Genomic DNA, 22,695 nt, shown 5'->3' with positions numbered 1-22,695 from the left:
ATTAACCCCCCCCCCCCCACTCGAATACCGACCGATCTGACCTTCCAATTTTTTATTATTATTATCACTCGCTGAAGATATTTTAGCTTCACAACACATAATTTCGTTGCTTAGCTTCTCTGATCTCTCTAGTCCTCGTCGTCTTTGTTCGATTGAAGTTTCGCAAGTGGTGATGGTAATCGGAGCAGCAGCGCGTGTAGCCATCGGCGGTTGTCGAAAGCTCGTCTCGTCACATACCTCTCTCCTCGTCTCTTCTCAGTGTCGCCAGGTAAATCTTCTCAATCCTTTCTTGATCTTCTGGTGGGGGAATATATTAGGAAAAATGAATTGGGTTTTGTCTGGATGTGTTTCTAAAACACAAAATGTGAATACTTTTTTATTTTTTGGTTTTATAAATTAAATTTGGTTTGAAAATGTGAATACTTTATGATGATGATGATGATGATGATGATGATACGCGTCAATTGAATTGATTATCAGATGAGTATGGACGCACAAAGCGTTTCTGAAAAGCTCAGGAGCTCTGGTCTATTACGAACACAAGGTCTGATCGGAGGCAAGTGGATCGACTCCTATGACAATAAGACTATCAAGGTCATATTACATCTCTGCATCTTACTCTCTCTTGATTTGAATGAATCTTTATATTTTGTAATGCTTTCTGTTGACATCTGACCTTCTTCTTGACAGGTTAACAATCCAGCAACCGGTGAAATTATAGCTGATGTTGCATGTATGGGAACAAAAGAGACTAATGATGCTATTGCTTCTTCTTATGAAGCATTTACATGTATCTGACCCAACTCTTCTCTTCTTAATTACTTGAGCTTCTTTCTTTTCTAGCTTCTTAGTATTACCTCTAACTGTTCTGTCTCTCTCTGCTCAATGTTATGGCATGCAGCTTGGAGCAGATTGACTGCTGGAGAGAGGAGCAAAATTTTACGGAGATGGTACAAACTTTTATCCCGTAGCAATGCGTACTCTTTTACTTTTGTAGTGTTGGATGGGGATGTGTTAGGATTATAAGTTCAGTCTACGATCACAATGGGGGAATGTTTTCCATGGATGTCAAATGCTCATGAAATTAAAATATAGTTTCAAGGCTTTGGAAACAACTGACTGCTCCCTTTTTAAAGATATGGGCAGAGCTAAGGTTCCGATCCACTTCGTTTCTCCAAACACAGGTACGACCTCCTGATTGCACACAAGGAAGAACTTGGACAACTTATAACTTTGGAGCAAGGAAAACCACTAAAGGAAGCCATAGGAGAGGTTAATGATTCTATTTATATTTGAGAACATTGAATGTGCTGTTTAGGCTTGTCTATCGTTTCTTAAATGCAATATATGATTCTGTAATTTAGTTTACAGGTGGCCTATGGGGCAAGTTTTATTGAGTACTATGCAGAGGAGGCAAAACGTGTATATGGTGATATTATTCCTCCTAATTTGTCTGATCGCCGATTGTTGGTTCTAAAACAGGTTTGCCCATTCATCCTTCTAAATCTTATACATACAGCTTTTATTTTTGAGTGACATAATTTTGCACCCTAAGCTTAACTTGTAGGTGCATAGTTAAATAATTGCCAGGCTATCTGGGCTTGGAAACTTGTGACTTTGCTCTGCATTCCCACCAACTTCTCAAGAAACGTTTTTGCAATTTTCTAAGTCTTGTAGCAATGCTATACGAACCTGGAGAACCTTAACCTTGCTTTGCGAATTCCATTTTATATGTGGAGATTCCTCGTGTATTTTTTTTCCATGTCATGTGGCTGTATTTATAATAGCAAGTGTTTACTTTTACACCTCGATTGCTTGACTCTCTTTATTTTCTATGCAGCCTGTTGGTGTTGTTGGTGCAATCGCCCCTTGGAACTTCCCCTTAGCCATGATTACTCGGAAGGTCTTACTTCCCCTTAGGCCTTACCTTCTCTTTCTGTAAATAGCCGTCTAGGATACTATCCCAGTAGATTATGTTGAACTTTTTTCATTAAATTTGATGTAGATGGTTGATGCTTTTGTAGGTCGGCCCTGCTCTTGCTTCTGGATGCACGGTGGTTGTTAAACCATCTGAACTTACGCCCCTAACAGCACTTGCTGCGGCTGAGCTGGCACTTCAAGCTGGAGTCCCTCCGGTAATTTATTATTCTTGACTTGAACTATACAACCCAGCAGCGTGTCTGGTCTCATCAAAGTTGATTCTCCCATGTCAGGGAGATAACCTAATAATTTGTAAAGTTCAAACTCCGTTTAAACATGTGATCTGATTTGATCGGCCCATCTCCAAGCGTTTGTATTGTCGTCAATGTGGCTACTAATCTTATGTATGGACCCATTGATGTAGGACTATGTGATTTGAAGGCTAGTTTTTAACGATGTTTCTTATGTGCTAATGGACTTTCTGGGCGGTCTATCTCTTTAGGGTTTTGCTGTTTGTTTTTTCTTGTATTTATAACACTTCATGATTCATTTGCATGTAATTTTCAATAGGGTGCACTTAATGTGGTCATGGGAAATGCTCCTGAAATTGGGGATGCTTTGCTTTCGAGTCGACAGGTTTCTCTAATCATCTTTGTGTACATTCTTTTATTTGTATCTCTGCCATTAGTAGTGATTCTTGATAAGTATCCTTATTTATTGAGTGCTTTTGTTTCTCGTGCTACTCAGGTAAGAAAAATCACGTTCACAGGATCAACAGCAGTTGGGAAGAAGTTAATGGCAGCTGCTGCACCTACCGTCAAGAAGGTATGCTTAAGCAACAATATCATGCTATTTAAAAAAATATTCTCTAGAATCTAGATCGAATACCCCTGGTACCTCTTCTTTTTTCTTGGTGTAGGTTTCTCTAGAACTTGGTGGCAACGCACCCTCCATTGTATTTGATGATGCTGACCTGGATGTAGCAGTAAAAGGAACGGTAAGTGATAGTCATGAGTTTTAGGGCATTTCTTAATTCAAAAGATGCAAAAATGTTGATCCACCTGAAATTACTCGAAACTGACAGTATCCCGTTTCTTTTCCATACGAGATGTGTATATAGTTTTACTGCATATCTGGTTACTTACGTCCACGATCCACCTATCCCAGCTCTTAGTTTCGGGCTCAATTTTCTTAGTGGTTCACCATGGGATCGTCAATACTCTTAAAACATTATATTTACTCATTTGATCTGTCATTGCAGCTTGCAGCCAAATTTAGGAATAGTGGTCAGACTTGTGTTTGTGCGAACAGAGTACTTGTGCAAGATGGTAAGAATTGGTCTGCTCGGCACACCCCTCAGGATCTTGATTCAGTGTTAACTTAATATATTTTATATTTTTCCGCAGGTATTTATGATAAATTTGCTGAGGCTTTTTCTGAAGCGGTTCAAAAATTAGAAGTAGGAGATGGCTTTAAGGAGGGGACAACCCAGGTATGTTCTTTTTCGATCTTATGCTTCTGCTTTGTAATGTTATACCCTTGATGATTGACGGGGTTAAAAGAATTATGAGAACTAAAGCTATTTGCTATCAAATCTTGATAACCAGATCATACTATTGGTACCTTGTTTCTATGTTCTGTCAAGTAGTCTCTTGTGCTCTCTGCTATTTTGCTGTAAATTTATTTGTCGCTTCAACATTCTTACAGGGTCCACTTATAAATGATGCAGCAGTGCAAAAGGTACATTAATCATACTTTCCAGATTCTGTCTTTTTTTCATGCACTACAATAATGTTTGATGGCAGTAATGTTATTACTCTTGTTCTTCATGCTTGATCATTTCAGGTAGAGTCATTCATACAAGATGCTGTTTCCAAGGTTCGAATTTTCCCTTATGCATCCTTGCTATCCTTGATTTCTAAGCAAGGCAGTTCATATTTTTTATTTGTGTGCGTTTCAGCAAGAAACAATTCTTGTATTTCCAATACTAACTCAAGGACTCTGTTCAAGTAATATCTTATTTATCGTTGTCTTCTTGTTAAAGGGAGCAAAAATTATTCTTGGTGGCAAAAGGCACAGTCTAGGGAGCACTTTCTATGAGCCTACTGTTATCCGTGATGTTTCGAATGACATGCTCATGTCTAAGTAAGTACTGAAAGAAATACACATAATTGCAGTGTTATATCTTTGTGTGTCTCTAAAGAACGAACTATAGAAACATCTAGTGTTCCTTGCATTTTTGTGATCAGAAAAACTAATATGCTTTTTCTAGGGAGGAGATTTTTGGACCCGTAGCTCCCCTTATTCGGTTCAAAACCGAGGAGGACGCTATCAGACTCGCTAACGACACAATTGCAGGTTTGTCCTCATTTAATCTTAGTAACCTTTTTGTTATATTTGTCGAGTCTTAGACTGTCATAATAAGTGGAAACGTGTTTTGTGTGTGTGTGTGCAGGACTTGCTGCTTATATATTCACAAACAGTGTCCAAAGATCTTGGCGTGTCTTTGAAGCACTTGAATACGGACTTGTAGGGGTGAACGAAGGACTCATATCAACAGAGGTAAGACCAGAAATGAAAGAACCACGTTCTCCTAATTATAGCCATACATTTGCTTACATGTTTCGATTGCAGGTGGCTCCATTCGGGGGAGTGAAGCAGTCTGGTCTTGGAAGGGAAGGATCCAAGTATGGTATGGACGAATACCTCGAGGTAACTCACAACACTCATTTCTCTCTTATGTTTTACGCTTCAGTTGATCGGTCTTATATAATATTAGAAATCTCATATGAAAAAGTCTGCAAGGTTATATAGCCTTATAGGTGGTTGATTTAACATTTTCATGTGATGCAATTGCTCCCAAACTCCAACTATAGCACAGAGACTATCGATGAGAATCTGTCTTTGAATTGTTTATAGGCATAAAGTTTTGCAAATTCCTTTTAGTTTATTGAGTCTTGGCCCTTGGCTTTGATGCAGATCAAATACGTATGCTTGGGAGATATGAATAGACACTGATTTGGTTTGTTTAAAAAGCTTTGGAAATTGTAAGTTCCTTTTCCTCCACTCATATCCTTCTAATAAAAGCTCAGCCCTTGGGTATTCTTTCTTACTGTGGAACATAATAAGGATCTGGAGGATACTTGTTAAGAAATAAAGATTTTGGTCTACGACTAATGTTTCAGCATGGTTTTTAGATCATATTCTGGGGTTTCCATTTTATTTATCTTTGTTTTACGTGAATTTTTGTGTAATATTCGGACAATTTTTGCTTTGGATATAGTACTATTAAAAAAAACAAAAAGCGGTGTTGTTCTTTGCTTCAATTATTAGCAATTCTGATAAGTCGATTGGGGTTTTTTTTTTTGACAGCGGGTTTATTTTTCTTTTTTCCTTGTCATATTTATAACACTTATATGTCTCATGTGACAATGTTAATTTAGGAGGCTTATAACTGATAACAGTCAATCAATATATCGAAGTTAATGCTATTTATAAAAATATAAATCATTCAACAAAAAAATCGATCAGTTATGTTTCAAAATAGCGTTAGATTACATGGCTCTGTGCCAAACTTGGGATTTTATTTTTCTTTATCGGTTTTTTTAAGTGGGGAGAAGATAAGAAGGTTAGAAGGAATATATTCATTTCGAAGAAGAAATTCCAAAGCACCATCAGAAAAAGATGCTTGAAGTTCAAGCAACTGTGGCCTCTATTTTTTTATAAGCCGACTTACTTTATTGTCACTAATTCATTTCTTTCTTTTTAAGCTCTTAGTTTGCTTCAACAACAATTAGCTAAAAGTTAAACATTAGCTTTACTTGGTTTAAATAAAAACACAAACTTTGCTTTCTTTTCATTTAAAGCAAAATAAAATTTCGCTTAAAATCAGCATTCAAAAACATTAATCAAGAGAAATTAAAATGATCTTAGGGCGGATGATTTGCCGATGCTAATATATATACCTCATATCACTATGAATCAATTTTGTAAATAATAGTGATGATGATTGCGACCAAAATAAATAAATATATCGTGATAATTATTAGGAATAATATGTGTGTATCTAAACTCAAAAAGGGTTAAAAAAAAAGTCTGGTAAACTATGTAAATGTGGCTGTCCAAATTTATACGGTTGGCATCTATCGCGGGAGTTCTATTTTCATTTTTTAATATTGTTGGCGCAATAAGAATCTATCTTTATTCATCAAAGAGGAGAAGAATTGATTCCAATTCTCATGCAATTTGAACTTTGATTTATTATTTAAATTAAAAAGTTATCACCATTTCCTTATTTTATCCTAGTCAGAATTGTGTGCGATAAGCCGATTAATTTATTGTACAAATAATTCGTTTCACAGCCAAGATTTAACATTTCTGCCAAAGAAAAACACTGTTTTTTATTTATTCCAAGTAATTAATATCTGAAAAATGTATTACCATGTTTAGCTGCACAATCGTCAGTCCTACAAAAGCCAAAAAAGGGTTATAGCCCCAGCAAGCTTTAACCAATTTATATATAAAAAAAATTCATGGAGAAAAGAAGAAAAACGTATGGTAAAAATAAAATAAAGAATAAAAGAGCTTTAATAAGTAGAAGAAGAGGTCCCCAACGTACACTATCTTTACACATTGATGCATAATTCTCCACACAAATCAATAGTCCGTGTATATAATATGTATAACTTGAATTTTTGTTCCATATTCTTATGGTATTTTTTAGTTTTATTCCATATTCATTGGCTGATATTGGGCTACATTGAACATTTCCATCCTTTCCCTTCATACATCATACTTAATATAAAACCTATTATATATATATAATATATTTTCTGATTCATTTCAAATTTTATCCTAGATAATATTCTCTCTTTTTTCGTGTGTGTGCATATCAACCTCAGCCATATTCATTGACTTATTCTTGTTCTATGTAAATATGCCATGGGACCTCTCCCACTCGTATATATTAGGTTGACCATTTTACATGCAATTGAATTTAGAGGTAATCTTAATAGTTGCGTATCTGTATTATATATTTTGTTTTTTTTTTTAATATCAAGAGATTTTGGATCAAAGCTTGTAATTCCCAATATCCGAAATCACAGTATATAATATTAGTTTCGTCCTAGACGTCACTCATTTTATACATAAAGTATTTAACATATATAATTGGTTAATATGAGAATAAGATCAATGATAACAGAAGCTGATTTTCGGTTTGTAGTGTCCGTGCAATAAATCTAGTTATCTCGTTTGTTAGCCTTTTTTTTTTGTTTTGCTAGTTAATGGCGGATGTAAACTACATTTTGTATCAATCGGTGAATAAAAAACGTTTCTGTCGTGGAAAAAAATATTCCACCGTACCTATTACCTAACGGTTTTGGATTGCATAAGCTATAATAAACTTGTTCCAAAGATATACGGTCTATTAATTTATAACGGAACTCATCATTGCTTAGAATTGTATATTCACCTCATAATTAGACAAAAAGGTTTACCCTACCATAAATGATAAAACCCCTTGTGGAATTTGTTTTGTTTAGATATTTGTATGTATGCATGTGTCCAAATTCCAATTACGATATATATACATATATATGTATGACGATGTAGACATACTATAAGTCTAGTATACGACTATCCTCGTGCGGTCTAAATTGAATTAATAGAATACATAGAACTTTAATATATTCACTTTAAGAGTTTATATTTTCCTATAGAGAAAATATTTACAAATCTTTCATTACTATTTACATCCAAATCAAGGAAAAGAAAAATAGTATATAACTTCCGTATGATATATAAAAACTGGATTTAAAAATTACTTCTAAATTATAAGCTAGTGAAGAAAAAGACAACCAAAGATACAAAAATAGTATAGATGTCCAATATCTTTATAAATTCAGGTGAATTATAATTTAACTTGGATATTTAAAATCATTTTATTGTTTCTATCGGAAAATAAATAAACTTTTGCAACAAATCATGCATATATTACATACGTCCATAACGATTTTTTATATGCGTTGTTTACATGTGTAAGATCTCCGATGTTAAATTCGATTTCTCCCAAAAATATCAATTTAATATCTAATGTACTATAGTTTAAGTTTGAGCAGTAATTTAATAATCTGAGACAGACATGAATTACTTCATGTATACGTATAGTGGCTTTTACACAGATTTTATATATTGAAAGTAATTCAAAGGTATTCAAGCTAAGAGGATAAAAAAAACAATTGAAAAAGACGACAGTATCTTTTCACAAAGGAACGTCTGTGTACTAGTCTGAAACTTTAGTTCCCTTCCTTACTAACGATAATTAAACTAAACCAATTATTAATCATAAATTATTCACAAACAAAAAAAATAAAAGAAGACGAGAGAGAGAAAGAGAGCGAAAGAGAGAGAGAAAAAAGCCGTCATCTGATCTCTTCAAAAACGCATCGTATTCTCTCACATTTTTGCATCACATTCGTTTCTTGAATTCCCTCTTTCAGAGAGAGAGAGAGAGAGAGTGAGAGAGAGATAGAGAGAGAGAGGGAGAATGTTCCATGCTAAGAAACCTTCAAGTATGAATGGTTCATATGAGAACAGAGCTATGTGCGTTCAAGGCGATTCAGGCCTCGTCCTCACCACCGACCCTAAACCGCGTTTGCGTTGGACCGTCGAACTCCACGAGCGTTTTGTGGACGCCGTCGCTCAGCTCGGCGGCCCCGACAGTAAGCACACACATACACAAATAAATATTCTATCCATTTAACCAAATAAATGCGTTTTTCAAAGTTTTTGATACTTTCTATTTGCAGAAGCGACCCCAAAGACGATTATGAGAGTTATGGGTGTGAAGGGTCTTACTCTTTACCACCTAAAGAGCCATCTTCAGGTATGTACACATATATAGATTAGGGTTTTTTTCTTACTTGCCTTTATTTTTCTCTTCTCTTTATCTTTTCTTTTCTTTCTCACTTAATAATATAATATAATAATCTAACAACTTATTTGGATCTATGGGTGCAGAAATTCAGGCTTGGAAAGCAGCCGCACAAGGAGTACGGAGATCACTCCACAAAGGAAGGTTCAAGAGGTGACCACTCTTCCTTTCTCTATCAAATTAGGGTTTTTATATAAAGTTACCCATAATATAGATATGTATATATATGTTCTTTGATCCGTCTTCTTCTAATTTTTTCTTTTTACCGTACGTGTAGCTTCTGCCATGGATATTCAGCGCAACGTAGCTTCTTCTTCTGGCATGATGAGTCGCAACATGAATGAGTAATATTTTCATCAAATTTTCTCAACTTTCATTTTCAATATGTATATATGTATATATTAGCAGCAACTCACACCAGGTTGATTTGATCAGGATGCAAATGGAAGTGCAGAGAAGGTTGCACGAACAGCTAGAGGTAATTAATTAACCTATAGATATTATATGATAATTTGTACAAAATCAATTTGTATCCCATAAATATAATAAATGTTTGCATTTTATTTTTGTAGGTGCAGAGACATCTGCAACTGAGGATTGAAGCACAAGGAAAGTACATGCAATCTATATTGGAGAGAGCTTGCCAAACCCTAGCCGGTGAGAACATGGCAGCCGCCACCGCAGCAGCCGCCGTCGGAGGAGGATACAAGGGTAATTTGGGAAGTTCGAGTCTTTCAGCAGCGGTGGGCCCACCTCCTCATCCTCTTAGTTTCCCGCCGTTTCAAGACCTAAACATCTATGGAAACACAACCGACCAAGTCCTCGACCATCACAACTTCCATCATCAAAACATAGAGAACCATTTCACGTCCAACAATGCTGCAGACACCAACATTTACTTGGGGAAGAAGCGACCTAACCCTAATTTTGGTAACGATGTAAGGAAAGGACTATTGATGTGGTCAGATCAAGATCACGATCTTGCCGCAAACCAATCGATCGATGATGAGCATCGAATTCAGATACAGATGGCCACACATGCCTCCACGGATTTGGATTCTTTGTCGGAGATCTACGAAAGGAAATCAGGTCTATCAGGTGATGAAGGGAATAATGGTGGGAAACTACTGGAAAGGCCATCGCCTCGGAGATCACCATTGAGTCCTATGATGAACCCTAATGGTGGATTAATACAAGGAAGAAACTCGCCATTTGGGTGATCCAATAATTAATTTTTATGAGTGATGCATGGTAACGTAAGAACGAGATATATATGTTTTGTCATTGTGAGTTTGACGTAGGGTTTAGAGATGAGACAAAACAAAACAAAATATAAACTTTGTTATGTTATCGGATTAGTTTTGCTCGTGTTTTAATCTGTACGGAAACTATATTATTGCTGTTCTTATAATATTTAGGATCTATATATTTAGTACTTATTCGTTACTTATTTCGTCTAGTGAATTGTTTGATGATTGATCTTTACATTATTAGTCAGTATAGAATGGCCGAATATGATTCTAAGCTTTTATCATCCACATAAAATTTGTAGTTACCTTTTATATATGGTTAACTATTTTGATATTCTGTATATGTTTGTTAGCTTTTTTTTTTTTTGGCAATTTTCAAATAAATTACTCCCTCCGTTTCATAATATAAGTCGTTTTGGAGAAAAATTTTTGTTTCATAATATAAGTCGTTTTCAAGTTTCTATGCACTTTATATATTACTTTAATATTTTATAATTATTTATATTATGCAGTCTCTTTTATGATTGGTTAAACTTTTTAAAAGTAGATCTTCTTAATCTGCGTGTTTAAAGCTAAAACGACTTATATTATAAAACGGAGGGAATATGTTTTTTCATATAATACATCCGCAATTTTATTTCATATGTACATACTTGTACGATTTTCATATTTGATAGTTTGTCAATTAGAGGCATATCAAATGTGAATGAACTAAAGTATATCTAGTACATAGTATATGATAAATCAGTATATATATATGTATATTACATATAAGGTGCCTGTGCCTTAATTAACCAGGATATATATCCCATGCATGAACGTAACTGTATATAGGACAAAATAATAAACATTCATGAGTAAGAGCTAGATTGCTCATGTTTCAAGGCATGTACGATATTTTAAAGCTTTTGAAGGGCCCTTTGCTTTTTCATGAGTTAGTTATTTCTATCTCAAGTTAGTTTGTACTTGATGCCTTATATATGATTACGCTAAAATGGGACATCTGCATCGGGAAACTAAATTTTCAAATCAAAATTAAAGTTTATGGTAAAAATTCATAAGTAAATACGAAAAAGAAAGGACAGCGCAAGTGATAATGATGATGATCCCCATCAAAGCAAAAGGTTTTTAGGGTTTTGGGAAAACCACATGCAAACAGCAAGAAAAGCTGTAAACTTTGATTCAAGTGTATATATAGTCACTTGATTTAATTTGTACGTATATATGTATGCATCTATAGCTGCATCAAAACTATAAATACACGCATATGTAAGTAAATGTGTATCTATGTGTATGTAGAGATTGATAGCTACAAGATCCTTTTCAAAAGAAATAAAAGAACTTGTCATAAGAGAAATTAACCGACACTGAGTATCTATCTTTCCTTCCGTATATATCTTTGTTCTTTATTCTTTTTTTTCTTTTCTGCTTCATATGACCACTAATTATGACATATATTTATGCAACAGAAATTAATACACTGATCATTCTTAATTGAATTCGCAGGAGCTTAATTATAAATCTTTGACTTCAATAAAGTACTTGTCATTGAGTTTATATAATTAAACAGCCTCTTACATTTCTGTAGCCAAGAACCCTTAATTTACCCCCAAAAAAAAGTTTGTAATAACCAGAATTGTTTTGCTTTGTTAATAAACCAAAAAAAACTAAAAATATATTGCTTTGTTAACGACTGAATTGTGTTTACTCCATATATATAGTCACAACTAGAAATTACGGCTCATATATGTATATGTTTATATATACTTTTAATGATCAACTTTGTTGGTCTCAGAGAGAGAAAATATAAAGATCTGGTCATCACTGCAAGTTGGCAAGTAAAAGAGAAAGCTCTCTCAGTCTCTCTCACTCACTCTAAAAGCTGAGGAAAACAAAAGGCAAAAAGAGAATTGAAGAAGAAGAAGGAGAAGCATAGAGATATTAACGCACTCCCATGTACGCACTTCTCGAGGAAGCTTCTCTTCTCCTTTTACGTACGCCCCCACTAATTCCCTCTAATTAGGTTCCTCTGTTTTTTTCCATTTAGTTAATTAGATTTGAAGTAAGAAACCATCTAATTCCCTTCATCCCAAAATTTAATTTTACTCTATCCATATATATATGTTTTGTAAGATTTTATGTATATTATATTAATAGAAACATATATATTATGCCTTCTATAGTTGTGGTCACATGATCCATTCGTAATTTCCAGTAAGTGGATTCATATTCATATATATACCAACTTCTGTCAATAAAAAAAAAACAATCCATAGTAAATTTCGTTTGATTCATTTATTATTATTGAAAATCATACTATACAAGATATAATTAAAAATAATTACTATTTTGGGATACACTGGAAATATCATACTTCTTTTGAAAAAGGGTTTTCAATTTAAATAGTAGGAGAAATTAAACAAGAGAATTACATGCCCAAGGGCCATACTTATGGTTCAATAATCAATGTCATTGTGAATATGCATTATATACAAAGTGGATCTGAAATGACGATGATGCATGTTTTGTGAATATTCAGTCACAAATTCACAATAAAATCACACCAACCACAAGTTAATTATTATAACTATTCAGTGCTTTAATTTTTATCCATCTGAACATCTCATTCTGTTACTTTTTTTTTTCGAATTCACATGCATAAACGTGCATGTGATCGTAGCTTTACTTGAATATCAATTTTTTTAAATAGCCTAATAGTAAAGTTATTGTTTGTACACATATCATATGGTAATTATTATGGTTGTTAAGCAAATTAAAGTACTTATAATAAATAAATAAAGTAATAAAGGTAACGGTCTTGGATGGTCTATGCACATTCTTCCATACAAATCCTCTGTAGGCACCTCATTACGATCTCGACCTTGGATTCCATTTTCTACTCCCTTACTTCTTCTGTTTTTCAACAAAAAACAAAAGAAGAAGAAGAAGATAATATACTTCTTTTTGATATTCTATATTTTTCAAAATGATACTTTATTTTTGGTATGTGTTGATGTAGAATGCTCTCTTAACAAAGTACATTCCCGAAGCATCTCTTTTTCTTGTCCCTTCTTTCTCTAGTATGATTTCTCCATTAGTTCTAAGTTCTAACTCATTTTACAAAAAAAAAAAAAGGTTCAAGTACCCATACATTTTTATTTTATTTTGTTTAATGTTATATTCATACAATTTTATCGGGGGGGGGGGGGGGGACAAATAATTAATTTGTTACATTTCGAACATAAAACACAGAATAGAGAAAGAAAGCCCATTTGTATACGCTGAGAATGACAATATCTTATTCTCACACACCCATTTGATGACTGGGCTTCCATACAATGCCCATAAGAAAGATAAGTCCAATAAGAATGTTGTATATTCCCCCTCGTTCGCATCACTAGTTTTTCATGTTGCTCTACGATCTTTGACAATCGATCCGATTGACCCCTCCAGAAAGAGAAACAATCGTAGACTTTTAGATGCGTCAGTAACCCAAATTTGGGAGAAGACTCCGGATCAGAAATGGTAACAGAATCGACTTCCGTCAGTCCAAACGCCATAAGCCCATTTTTTCGTTCTTTGTAACTCTAGAAATTTTTGACGAAAACAAAAAAAAAACTCTAGAAATTTTTTGACTAGTTGGAATCCGCATTTAGGGTTTTGTTCAGAAATTTATTGAGAAAATTTAGTGTACTCGTGGGTTCTGATTTGACTCTCTTGTACCCTTAGGCAATTTGTATGGATTTTTTTTTATGTTTTATCCCAATTTAGGAAAATGAATGAATTCTACTTTTTTTATAAAAAAAAATTTTGCAAAGGAATGAATTATACTGAAAATCCAAAAAATCCAATTAACTTTTTTTTTTTTTTTTTTTTTTTTTTTTTTTTTTTTTTTTTTTTTTTTTAACTTGTTAAAGGAACGCTTCTGATTTCTCCAACCCCAATCCAATATTAGAACTCGTCATATTCTTACAAGTTATACAACCCAAAGTAACAAAACATGGATTTTTAGATATTATGAAACAACCATGTACATACACATATACCATCAACTAACCCACCAATAAAATTGTTTTTGGTTATTAAATTAGTCCACATGATCATCGGGAATTGACATTGCTGTAAATATTATTATTATTAGGGTTAGCATCTTCAAAAATATCGGCGGGAGGAATAAAGGAGTCCAAAGAGAGGCCAGGCACATCGAAAACGACGTCGTCTATCCTCCAAATCTCCTCCATCCTCGTTCTGCTATACTGCAACGACGTCTCTCCAAATCGAAACACCGTCGCGACGGCGCGACCACAATGCGCGACGGCTACTCCGTCAACATCACGGTAATCTCCGATGCTAGTTCCGATTGTCGTCTCCCAGTAAACCGCCTCGTCCTCAGGCGAGATCGTCATAACCCTAGTGAGGTGCGAATCCTCTAGATAAACTAAGAGACCGCTTTTCTGACAGAAATATCCGTACAGTGCGTGGCGTATAACCTCTGCCGGAGCTCCGGCGTCATTGCGTCCTAACAACGAGTCACGATCAGCGGAGACTTTGAGCACGAAACAGTCATCGTCGCCGATTCTTCGTTCGCCTAAGCATTGGGCCTTTGCGAATAGGCTTGCTGTGGTTTTTGGGTCCAAGCCCTGTAGCCCAATTACAAAACAAACGGGTTTATTTAAAAAAAAAATTCACAAATATATTACTTTTCTGTTACTTAATTTAAATAAATTATAGTATCCAGGAAAATTGTGTCCGGCAAATATTCGTTGGGGTTTGAACGACAAGAACAATAAAGCAAAAGATTTAAGAAAAAGAAAAGAAAAAAAGAAAAAGCGAAAGACAAACTTTGATAATCCCAAGAAGTTCCCCACTTTGAAAATTGAATGAATGTAAGATAAGATCGTATTCATGATGAAGCATATACATTAGAGTTTCATACTATTAGTATTATTTTAACCAATAATTGTACACAGTCACTTAACAATGCGCTCTGAATCGCTGACAATTTATTTCTTTCACTATTTTTTACTTTTAGAAATAGAACTAATGAAATATAAACCCCAACAATAATAAATATTAATCTAGGACAAAAACCTCATACCTTACTATAAAAGGAACTAAAACTTGAACCATTAGCAAAACATTTTGTAAATAGTAAGTACGGATTAATCTAAAAGAACAAAAAAACAACTCTACGATTCAATAACAGATGACGTCACGTGACAGGAAAGGAGAAAACCACGTGCGGTGGTGGGAGAGTCAAGAGTGGGTGAATGGGGTTTTGTTTGATTTTGAAGTTTCAAGAGAAAGCAAGCAAAAGGAGGAGACAGCTTCTCCATCACTTGTCAGGTTTAGTTTTTTTTTTTTTTTGTTCATTAGCTTTCGTTTCTTATTGGACAGCGACCACACTTTTTCCTACCACGTCCGTATCTCATGGACAATTTTATTACGTCATCTTGCCTTTTTTATGCAATTATTTCTATTCTAAATCAAAGTGTTAAAGTTTGGTTTTGTGGTATTTTAGAGTAATTATCAACATCAAATTACCTGGATTAGACGGCGAAGTGGACGTTGAGGGCCTTTAGCCGCGTGAGTACCGAGCCATGGCGTATGGCGCCAAACGGTTTTACCGTCGGAGCCGGAGATCAGTTTAGTGCCACCGAGAACAAGTTCGAGAGACCACATTCCAGGCTGCATCTGCCACAACACGAAGCAACCACTATCTCCGCTCCTACCGTTTCCACCACCCCCTAGTGTCTTCACGCTTTTTCCGGCGGCGATCTCCGTCTCACAGCAACTCATTTTCATTATCCCCGTCGCGTACATGTTCTTCGCCGCTTTCGCTCTCTTTAGACATCCCGTCGCCGCTAAGTATTGCTGTATTATATAATGCGCTGTCGACGTCTCCTGTAATTATACGTATGTATATATAATTAATTAACAATCCACATCATACTAATTACTTTGCATAATCAAATGGCAAAAAAATTATTGGTCTCCGTGATGTTTTAACTGTTTATTTCACATGTTTTGGCTTTTTTTTTTTTTTTTGAAAAAGAATTTCACATGTTTTGGCCCATAACAAAATTATTGTACTTACCTTTGACCATTTTTTTCAACCAATCTTATCCCAAAGATATATATATTCAAAAGACTTTTTTCCTGTTCAAAAAATTAATATAAACCGACCGTTTGTAATTTCGACACAACAAATAAACACGATAGAAAAATAATAAATTAAGAAACACAAATAAAATTTGTACGCTGAAAAAAAAATATATAAACCAAGAGAGGGAATAATTAGTTATACTCACAAACGGGACATTCTTGATTTGGAAAGAACCAAGAAGAGGGTCATCGGAAAATAGTCATAGACCACAACGGAGATTGGAGCAAGAGGACAACCCAAAACGCCGAGCAAGAGCCTCAAGTCTTGTCCCTTGGCCGGCACGTCATAGCTGTTGCAAAGTGGTTGTACCGAAGGAGATGACATATTTCCAGAAATGCCCTTATGAACCTTAAACCATTCTCTAATCGCATCCCATGAGCTCTCCTTCTTGGTTCTTTCGTCTTGCATGTCTGGATCTGGTCCTTCCATTAACGGTGTTAGGGCTTGCGGCGGCGTTCCCCATCTTTGCTTTCTCCAGTATGATTTTGAGTTGCTCATTATAATCAAAGGGTGATGGTGATATCAGTGTTTCTGAGTTCTTTTTTTTGTTTGAATATCTAATAGAATGGTTTCTGTAATGGAAAGAGATTATTGGCGTATTTATATATATATATATATAGATGTATATGTGTGTAGAGAGAGACAAAAGGGACATTTTATCAGTCTAGCGGTCCCAGAAGTTTAACATTATAATTTAAAATTCGTCGAAAGTTAGTTAGTTCGAATATGGACAATTTAATTGGGATTTTAAGGTTTCTTTTAACAATTTAATTAATTAATTATATGATTAACAGTCTATTATATGCATATAATAGACTGTGTTTTATTATATGATTGGTAAATCGTGAAATTATTCTTCGATTCCGCATGATTGTGATTCTTGTTTATCCAGCATTCAGCTATATATGTGACGAAAAATGAAAGTTTTATATGAATTGGTTTCGTCATCTAATTGTAGTGTTTAGTGATTCTAAGATTATATATATATATGGTTTTATCTTGTCGTATGAACAATCAAGAGTTATGCTACATTGCGTTTCCCATATCATTTTCGGCAAATATGTTGTCTATCTATCTTGAAGAGACAATGTATCTATTATTAGTCATACGTGGAAAGGAAATGTGGAACAGCGACTAATAACATGGAATAAAATCCGAGTCATGTGAATAGATCCGATCCGTGCAGTTTCTTTTTGTACACTATGGGCTCTCCTTTTGAGTCTTCGATCACACACTTTTTTGGTCCTTTAAATTTGAATATCATATTAACTCGATTAGCATATGATCTTTGTCTTGTCTTTCGAGGATATCTATGGTAATCATTTTAATTAAATTGTAATTACGATCTCTAGGTATGATCTTTCTTGGAAAATGACATCACACCCAGTGATTTTACTGTGGATTAATGAATTTTTAATACTACTGTTTGTAGTTTTCTTTTTGTCAAATAAGATGAGTCTTTTAATAAAGGGCCCATATAAAAGATACTAGTGATAAGATTTTTTTTTATCTTTTGTTTTTGTTCTTTTCCCCTTTTATTCTCCGGATGTCTTGGGATTCGAACTCACTTAAATCCATCATGAGAAACTAAAACATTGACCACCAAATTTTCCTATAATCTCATATAAATGTGGATTAATAAATTTATGCATACATTTAGATGAGATTATTTGAAAATATTGATTAATTCAGCGATTCACAGATTTAACACCTATAAAAGATAACTACATAACCCTAATGCATATAAAAATGAATAATGAACACAATTCATTGTGTTCTAATATGTATTTTATTTTCAACTATTCGAATATGCATATTCATTTGAACAATATATATTGCATATTCAACACAAGGTGGCAAGTCACCAGTGAGAATGGTGGCGGTAGATGTACATAGATAATCTTATAAGCCAAGCTTATAATAATTTATTTCACTATTCAATTTGATACTTTGATAGTCCCCTTTCTTTTTTCGTTATATATACTATATTTTAGTTCACATAATTTCTTGGCGAGATGTTAAGACTTGAGTGGTCAAGTTTCACCATTTTCTGCAACAAGTGGAAGCACAACGGACATATCGTGGGGCACACGTCAGAGGTAGATTTTTCTATTTGCGTAACCTATTAAAATGGGCTTTACTTAACGGCCCAGTATGCAGAAGTGTCCATGTTAATATGTCGCATGTTTTTTACATCAGCAAATACTGTTAGTCTGTTACTGTATGTATTTATCCTGTGCTAGCCCTGAGACCAATTATCCGGGATCCGGGATCCGATCCGGGATCTGCTCCGATCCGCTCCAAAAATAGGATATCCGGGTGGGGCAGATCCGGATCCGGATAATAAAAAATCGGATCCGGCCAGATCATCCGGATCTGGGTAATAGAAAAATTAAAGCCGGATATCCGGATCCGAGATATTTTATATTATAATAATATTTGTAAATATTTTATTACTATTATTTAAATTTTATTAATAATTTTTATTATCTTTTATATAATAATAATACTTTTAATAATATTTTTAATTATTTATATTAAATTATTTGTTTTTAAATATTTTTCTTTAATTTTATATTAACAAAAAATAATTTATATAAAAAAATCCGGATCCGGATATCCGCCTATTTTTACGGATATCCTAAATCCGGATATCCGGGTGGAGCGGATCCGGATAATGAAAAAAAGAAAAATATTTCTCAGCTACATGAAGTAGAGACCAACACATAGCCACACATACAGACTTTAAAAATGTATCATTAGCTACACGAAGTATTGTCATTACATGGTGACATCCACGAACTAACATAAATTATGTTGCAAACACCATAACCATCATATTCCAGTGTACCACCTGCTGGAATTCGATAACCTCCGGCGTTGACCGGTATTGATTTAAAAAAATATTTAAAAATATTATTTAATTTTATTTATTTTTGCTAAATAATTAAAAGTAATATTGATAGATAATTAAAAATAATTAAATAATCAGCCACTGAAACATGAAGCCATGGCTCTTCGTTGGATGATGATGACGATGATTTTGGCTCTGATGAGATCTAATACTTATGTAAGAATCAGATCCCTCTCTTGTCAAATTCCCTGAATTGAATTACCCATGGTTTTGAATAGGTTTGAATCCAATCTGATCATGCGTCGATGGGAGTGGCGAAAGAGAAATCTATATATATAATGAGAGAGTTTTCTCTCCATCTAGAGTGTCCACATAGGCGACACATCAGCGTACACGTCATCATACATTTTTAATAGGTATAAAATGTTACCAAAAAGATTCGAACCCCTTACCCAATACATTTAATAGGTGCATTTCAAACCAAATTGCCATTTAAATCGTTTTGATTGATATCAAAATCTATATATATAATGAGAGAGTTTTCTCTCCATCTAGAGTGTCCACATAGGCGACACATCAGCGTACACGTCATCATACATTTTTAATAGGTATAAAATGTTACCAAAAAGATTCGAACCCCTTACCCAATACATTTAATAGGTGCATTTCAAACCAAATTGCCATTTAAATCGTTTTGATTGATATCAAAATTTAAATTATATATATGACTTTATAAAACTTTTACTCAATTTATTTATTAAACGAAGAAACATTAAAAAAAAATTCACATACTTTTATATTATCATCTTTTAATAAAAGAAAATATTTTTTCATAAACAATAACATTGTTTAATACAAAGTAATATAATATAACACACAAAAATATGTGAATAGAAGTTAATATACAAATAGATAATTCAAAAATAGAAGTTAATGAATTAATAAAACACAGCACAAAAATATATAAGATAAAAATATGAATAAAAATTAGAAGCATATAGATAATTTTCAAATACATATAATTTATATATGAGAAGTAGAAAACAAAAAAATATGTTATCACGCTAGAAAGACATTAACCTTTTCAAGAGTTATAAATATTTAGATTAAAAAAAGTTTATATGATAGTAAACTATAGAATTTAGATTACACGAAATAAGAATATCTATTTTTCAAGAAAAAAGTATGTATCCAAAATCAAGATAAAATATATATAAAATTATATAATATATTTAAGGAAAGAATTTTGATTCAAAAGTACAATTAGATACAAGATTTCTTTAAACAATAACGTTAGAGTGCAATGTTTCATGGAAAATAGGAAGAATACAAATATAAAATTTAATATGTAGGAAAAAGAACATTTTATAATAGACAAGAAAAAATAAAATATAAAAATGAAATAGATAAAGAGAATATAATTTTAATATAAGTTTATAATGAATCAAAAATTTAATCAATTATTTTAACGAAAAGAACGTGAAAAGAGATAAAATGTCGCGAGGTGGACGACTGCATATTAGAATATGACGAATAAAATGACAGCGAAATAATTTCAAGAGAAATCGACTAAATTCAAAAAGATGTATGAACATGACATGGTCGAGATTGTATTATATTTCTCTGTTTTTTCAACTAATTTTTTACCACGTGTTACCTAAAAATTTGTTGTTTTTTCCAAGAGAAACATTATTCTCAATAAAATCTATGTTATATATCATTTCATAAATAGGTTTATGTCATTATATATTTATCTTTTAAAATTGAATATATATATATATATATTTATATTCACGGCTTATATTGTTAATAGTTTATAAGTAAAATCCCGCGCATTGGGATTAGAGAGTCTTCTCTCCATCTAGGGTGTCCACCTAAGCATCCACCTAAGCAATAATATTTATTTTACATTAAAATCAATTTAAAACATCCATTTAATGCATTTACTTGTAATTAATAGAAATAATAAATTTTAAATAAATAAAAAACGAATTATGTAAAATAAATAAAATGTTAAAATAATAAAATAATACTATAAAAATTTTATAAGTAAGACTAATATAATTCAACTTTTAAATGATAAAAATTAAATATGGTCAGTATTCAAAATTTTAAATGTGTTAATGAGTTTTAGGATGGAAGTAAATTTATGTAATTCTATATGTAAAACTTTAAACAAGAAAATAAAATTCAAAGTAAAATATTAGTTTCAAAGAACAATATACTACATATTTTTAGTTATTATTAAATTTTTACTTAAAGAAAAATAAAAAATTACTAAACTCAACTTAAATTTATAATTTAAGAAGAAAATATTGTAAGATGCAAACTTAATCTTGTGAAATTATAAAAAAAAAATCTTGAAAATTTTAAAACCTTATCATCCATCTTTTAAAAAATAAATAATCAGTGATCACAGTATTCATGAGTTTTACAATAAAATATATTAAAAATAAATGTAAGCCATTAAAAAAAAGTGATATGTAATTTGTGTAGCATATTCTCAAGTGGAAGTACAACTTTATAACAGAACAGAAAAAACTAAGTTTGATATTTCATCAATGAAATATTGAAAAGATAGTTATGATATGTCTTGAAAATCAATTCACAGTCCAATATATATTATGTGTGAGTCAATAGAAGGTAAAAAGAACGTAGATGTCGAGAGGCAACGATTGCATCATAGAAGATGACGAAAGAACTGGTAGTTAAAAGAGTTTGAAAATAAATTTCTAAAACTTTAGAAAGATAATGCACATGACTAATGTATCTTTGAGATCTCATTCATTGTGTGAAACGAATGAGTTCTTAGAAAATACATGACATACATTATTAAACAAATTATTAGATTCAAAGTTGGGTTTAACCGTTTGGCCATGTAATCATGGAAAGTAAAATAAGATAGGCACATTGATGACTTAGTCGGAAATTCTCTTATTGTTGCACTAGCTTTGATGGGTAAATCAAACTCGCTAAACTGGTTCTAGCAACATGGTATTATAGATGTACTTTTACACTAAATAATGGAATGATGTTATGTTCGTAGCAACATGAAACTCGGTAAATTCACATTTTATATGGAATGATGTTATGTTCGTATCAACATTTAATCATAAATAATATCTACAATTAGATCAACAGTCGATAATTAATATCAAAACTTTTAGAAATACCTTCATGGAATATGAATAAGAAATAAACTCTTTGAGAGTGTTGATACCGTTTATTATTTGTGGGATTATCTTAAGTGATCTTTGTTACCATGTAATATATATCAAATTATTTATTTGTCAAAGAAATATTATCGTCGATAATATATATGTTATATATCGCTGTGTAAAATAAGTTTAGTGTTTAAAATTTGAATTATTATATTTATGCTCAAAAAATTATCTTTTAAATTTAATTGATTATATTTTATGCTCAAATTTTATATCAATAGAAAAGATTTTAAAATTAAAATCCCGCGCAACGCGCGGGTACAAAATCTAGTCTGGAAAATCTTTGAGCTTTTTGAATCCTCTAAAATCCCAATTTATAATCTGTTCTTCATATGACTATATATAGTCTT

The 22,695-nt window shown here is 32.8% G+C and overlaps 3 protein-coding genes across 3 annotated transcripts; 2 read left to right on the top strand and 1 right to left on the bottom strand.

Moving 5' to 3' along the window:
- The first annotated feature begins 42 nt into the window (after positions 1-42).
- On the top strand, positions 43-5,211 carry LOC9325308 (succinate-semialdehyde dehydrogenase, mitochondrial). Its single transcript, XM_021035673.1, has 20 exons — positions 43-268; positions 481-594; positions 691-790; positions 902-950; positions 1,185-1,272; positions 1,372-1,482; positions 1,841-1,903; positions 2,025-2,135; positions 2,491-2,556; positions 2,668-2,745; positions 2,840-2,917; positions 3,182-3,248; positions 3,327-3,412; positions 3,628-3,660; positions 3,766-3,798; positions 3,965-4,065; positions 4,193-4,278; positions 4,376-4,482; positions 4,555-4,632; positions 4,900-5,211. The coding sequence occupies exons 1-20, from the start codon at positions 173-175 to the stop codon at positions 4,936-4,938; spliced, it is 1,584 nt and encodes a 527-aa protein (XP_020891332.1). The 5' UTR covers positions 43-172; the 3' UTR covers positions 4,939-5,211.
- Positions 5,212-8,337: 3,126 nt separating this feature from the next.
- LOC9323850 (myb family transcription factor APL) lies at positions 8,338-10,300 on the top strand. Its single transcript, XM_021036077.1, has 6 exons — positions 8,338-8,642; positions 8,730-8,806; positions 8,941-9,007; positions 9,132-9,198; positions 9,290-9,332; positions 9,427-10,300. The coding sequence occupies exons 1-6, from the start codon at positions 8,468-8,470 to the stop codon at positions 10,072-10,074; spliced, it is 1,077 nt and encodes a 358-aa protein (XP_020891736.1). The 5' UTR covers positions 8,338-8,467; the 3' UTR covers positions 10,075-10,300.
- A 3,795-nt stretch (positions 10,301-14,095) lies between these two features.
- LOC9325307 lies at positions 14,096-17,011 on the bottom strand. The gene is given in 4 exon segments (XM_021010206.1): positions 14,096-14,744; positions 15,649-16,008; positions 16,416-16,459; positions 16,462-17,011. Coding segments are annotated over 4 exon segments (1,251 nt in total). The 5' UTR covers positions 16,769-17,011; the 3' UTR covers positions 14,096-14,204.
- Positions 17,012-22,695: the final 5,684 nt, after the last annotated feature.

The sequence above is a fragment of the Arabidopsis lyrata genome, assembly GCF_000004255.2.
Source record: "Arabidopsis lyrata subsp. lyrata unplaced genomic scaffold ARALYscaffold_2, whole genome shotgun sequence".
NCBI lineage: Eukaryota > Viridiplantae > Streptophyta > Magnoliopsida > Brassicales > Brassicaceae > Arabidopsis > Arabidopsis lyrata.
Note: the sequence above shows the minus strand (reverse complement) of the source record. Positions and strands in the feature narration are given on the sequence as shown.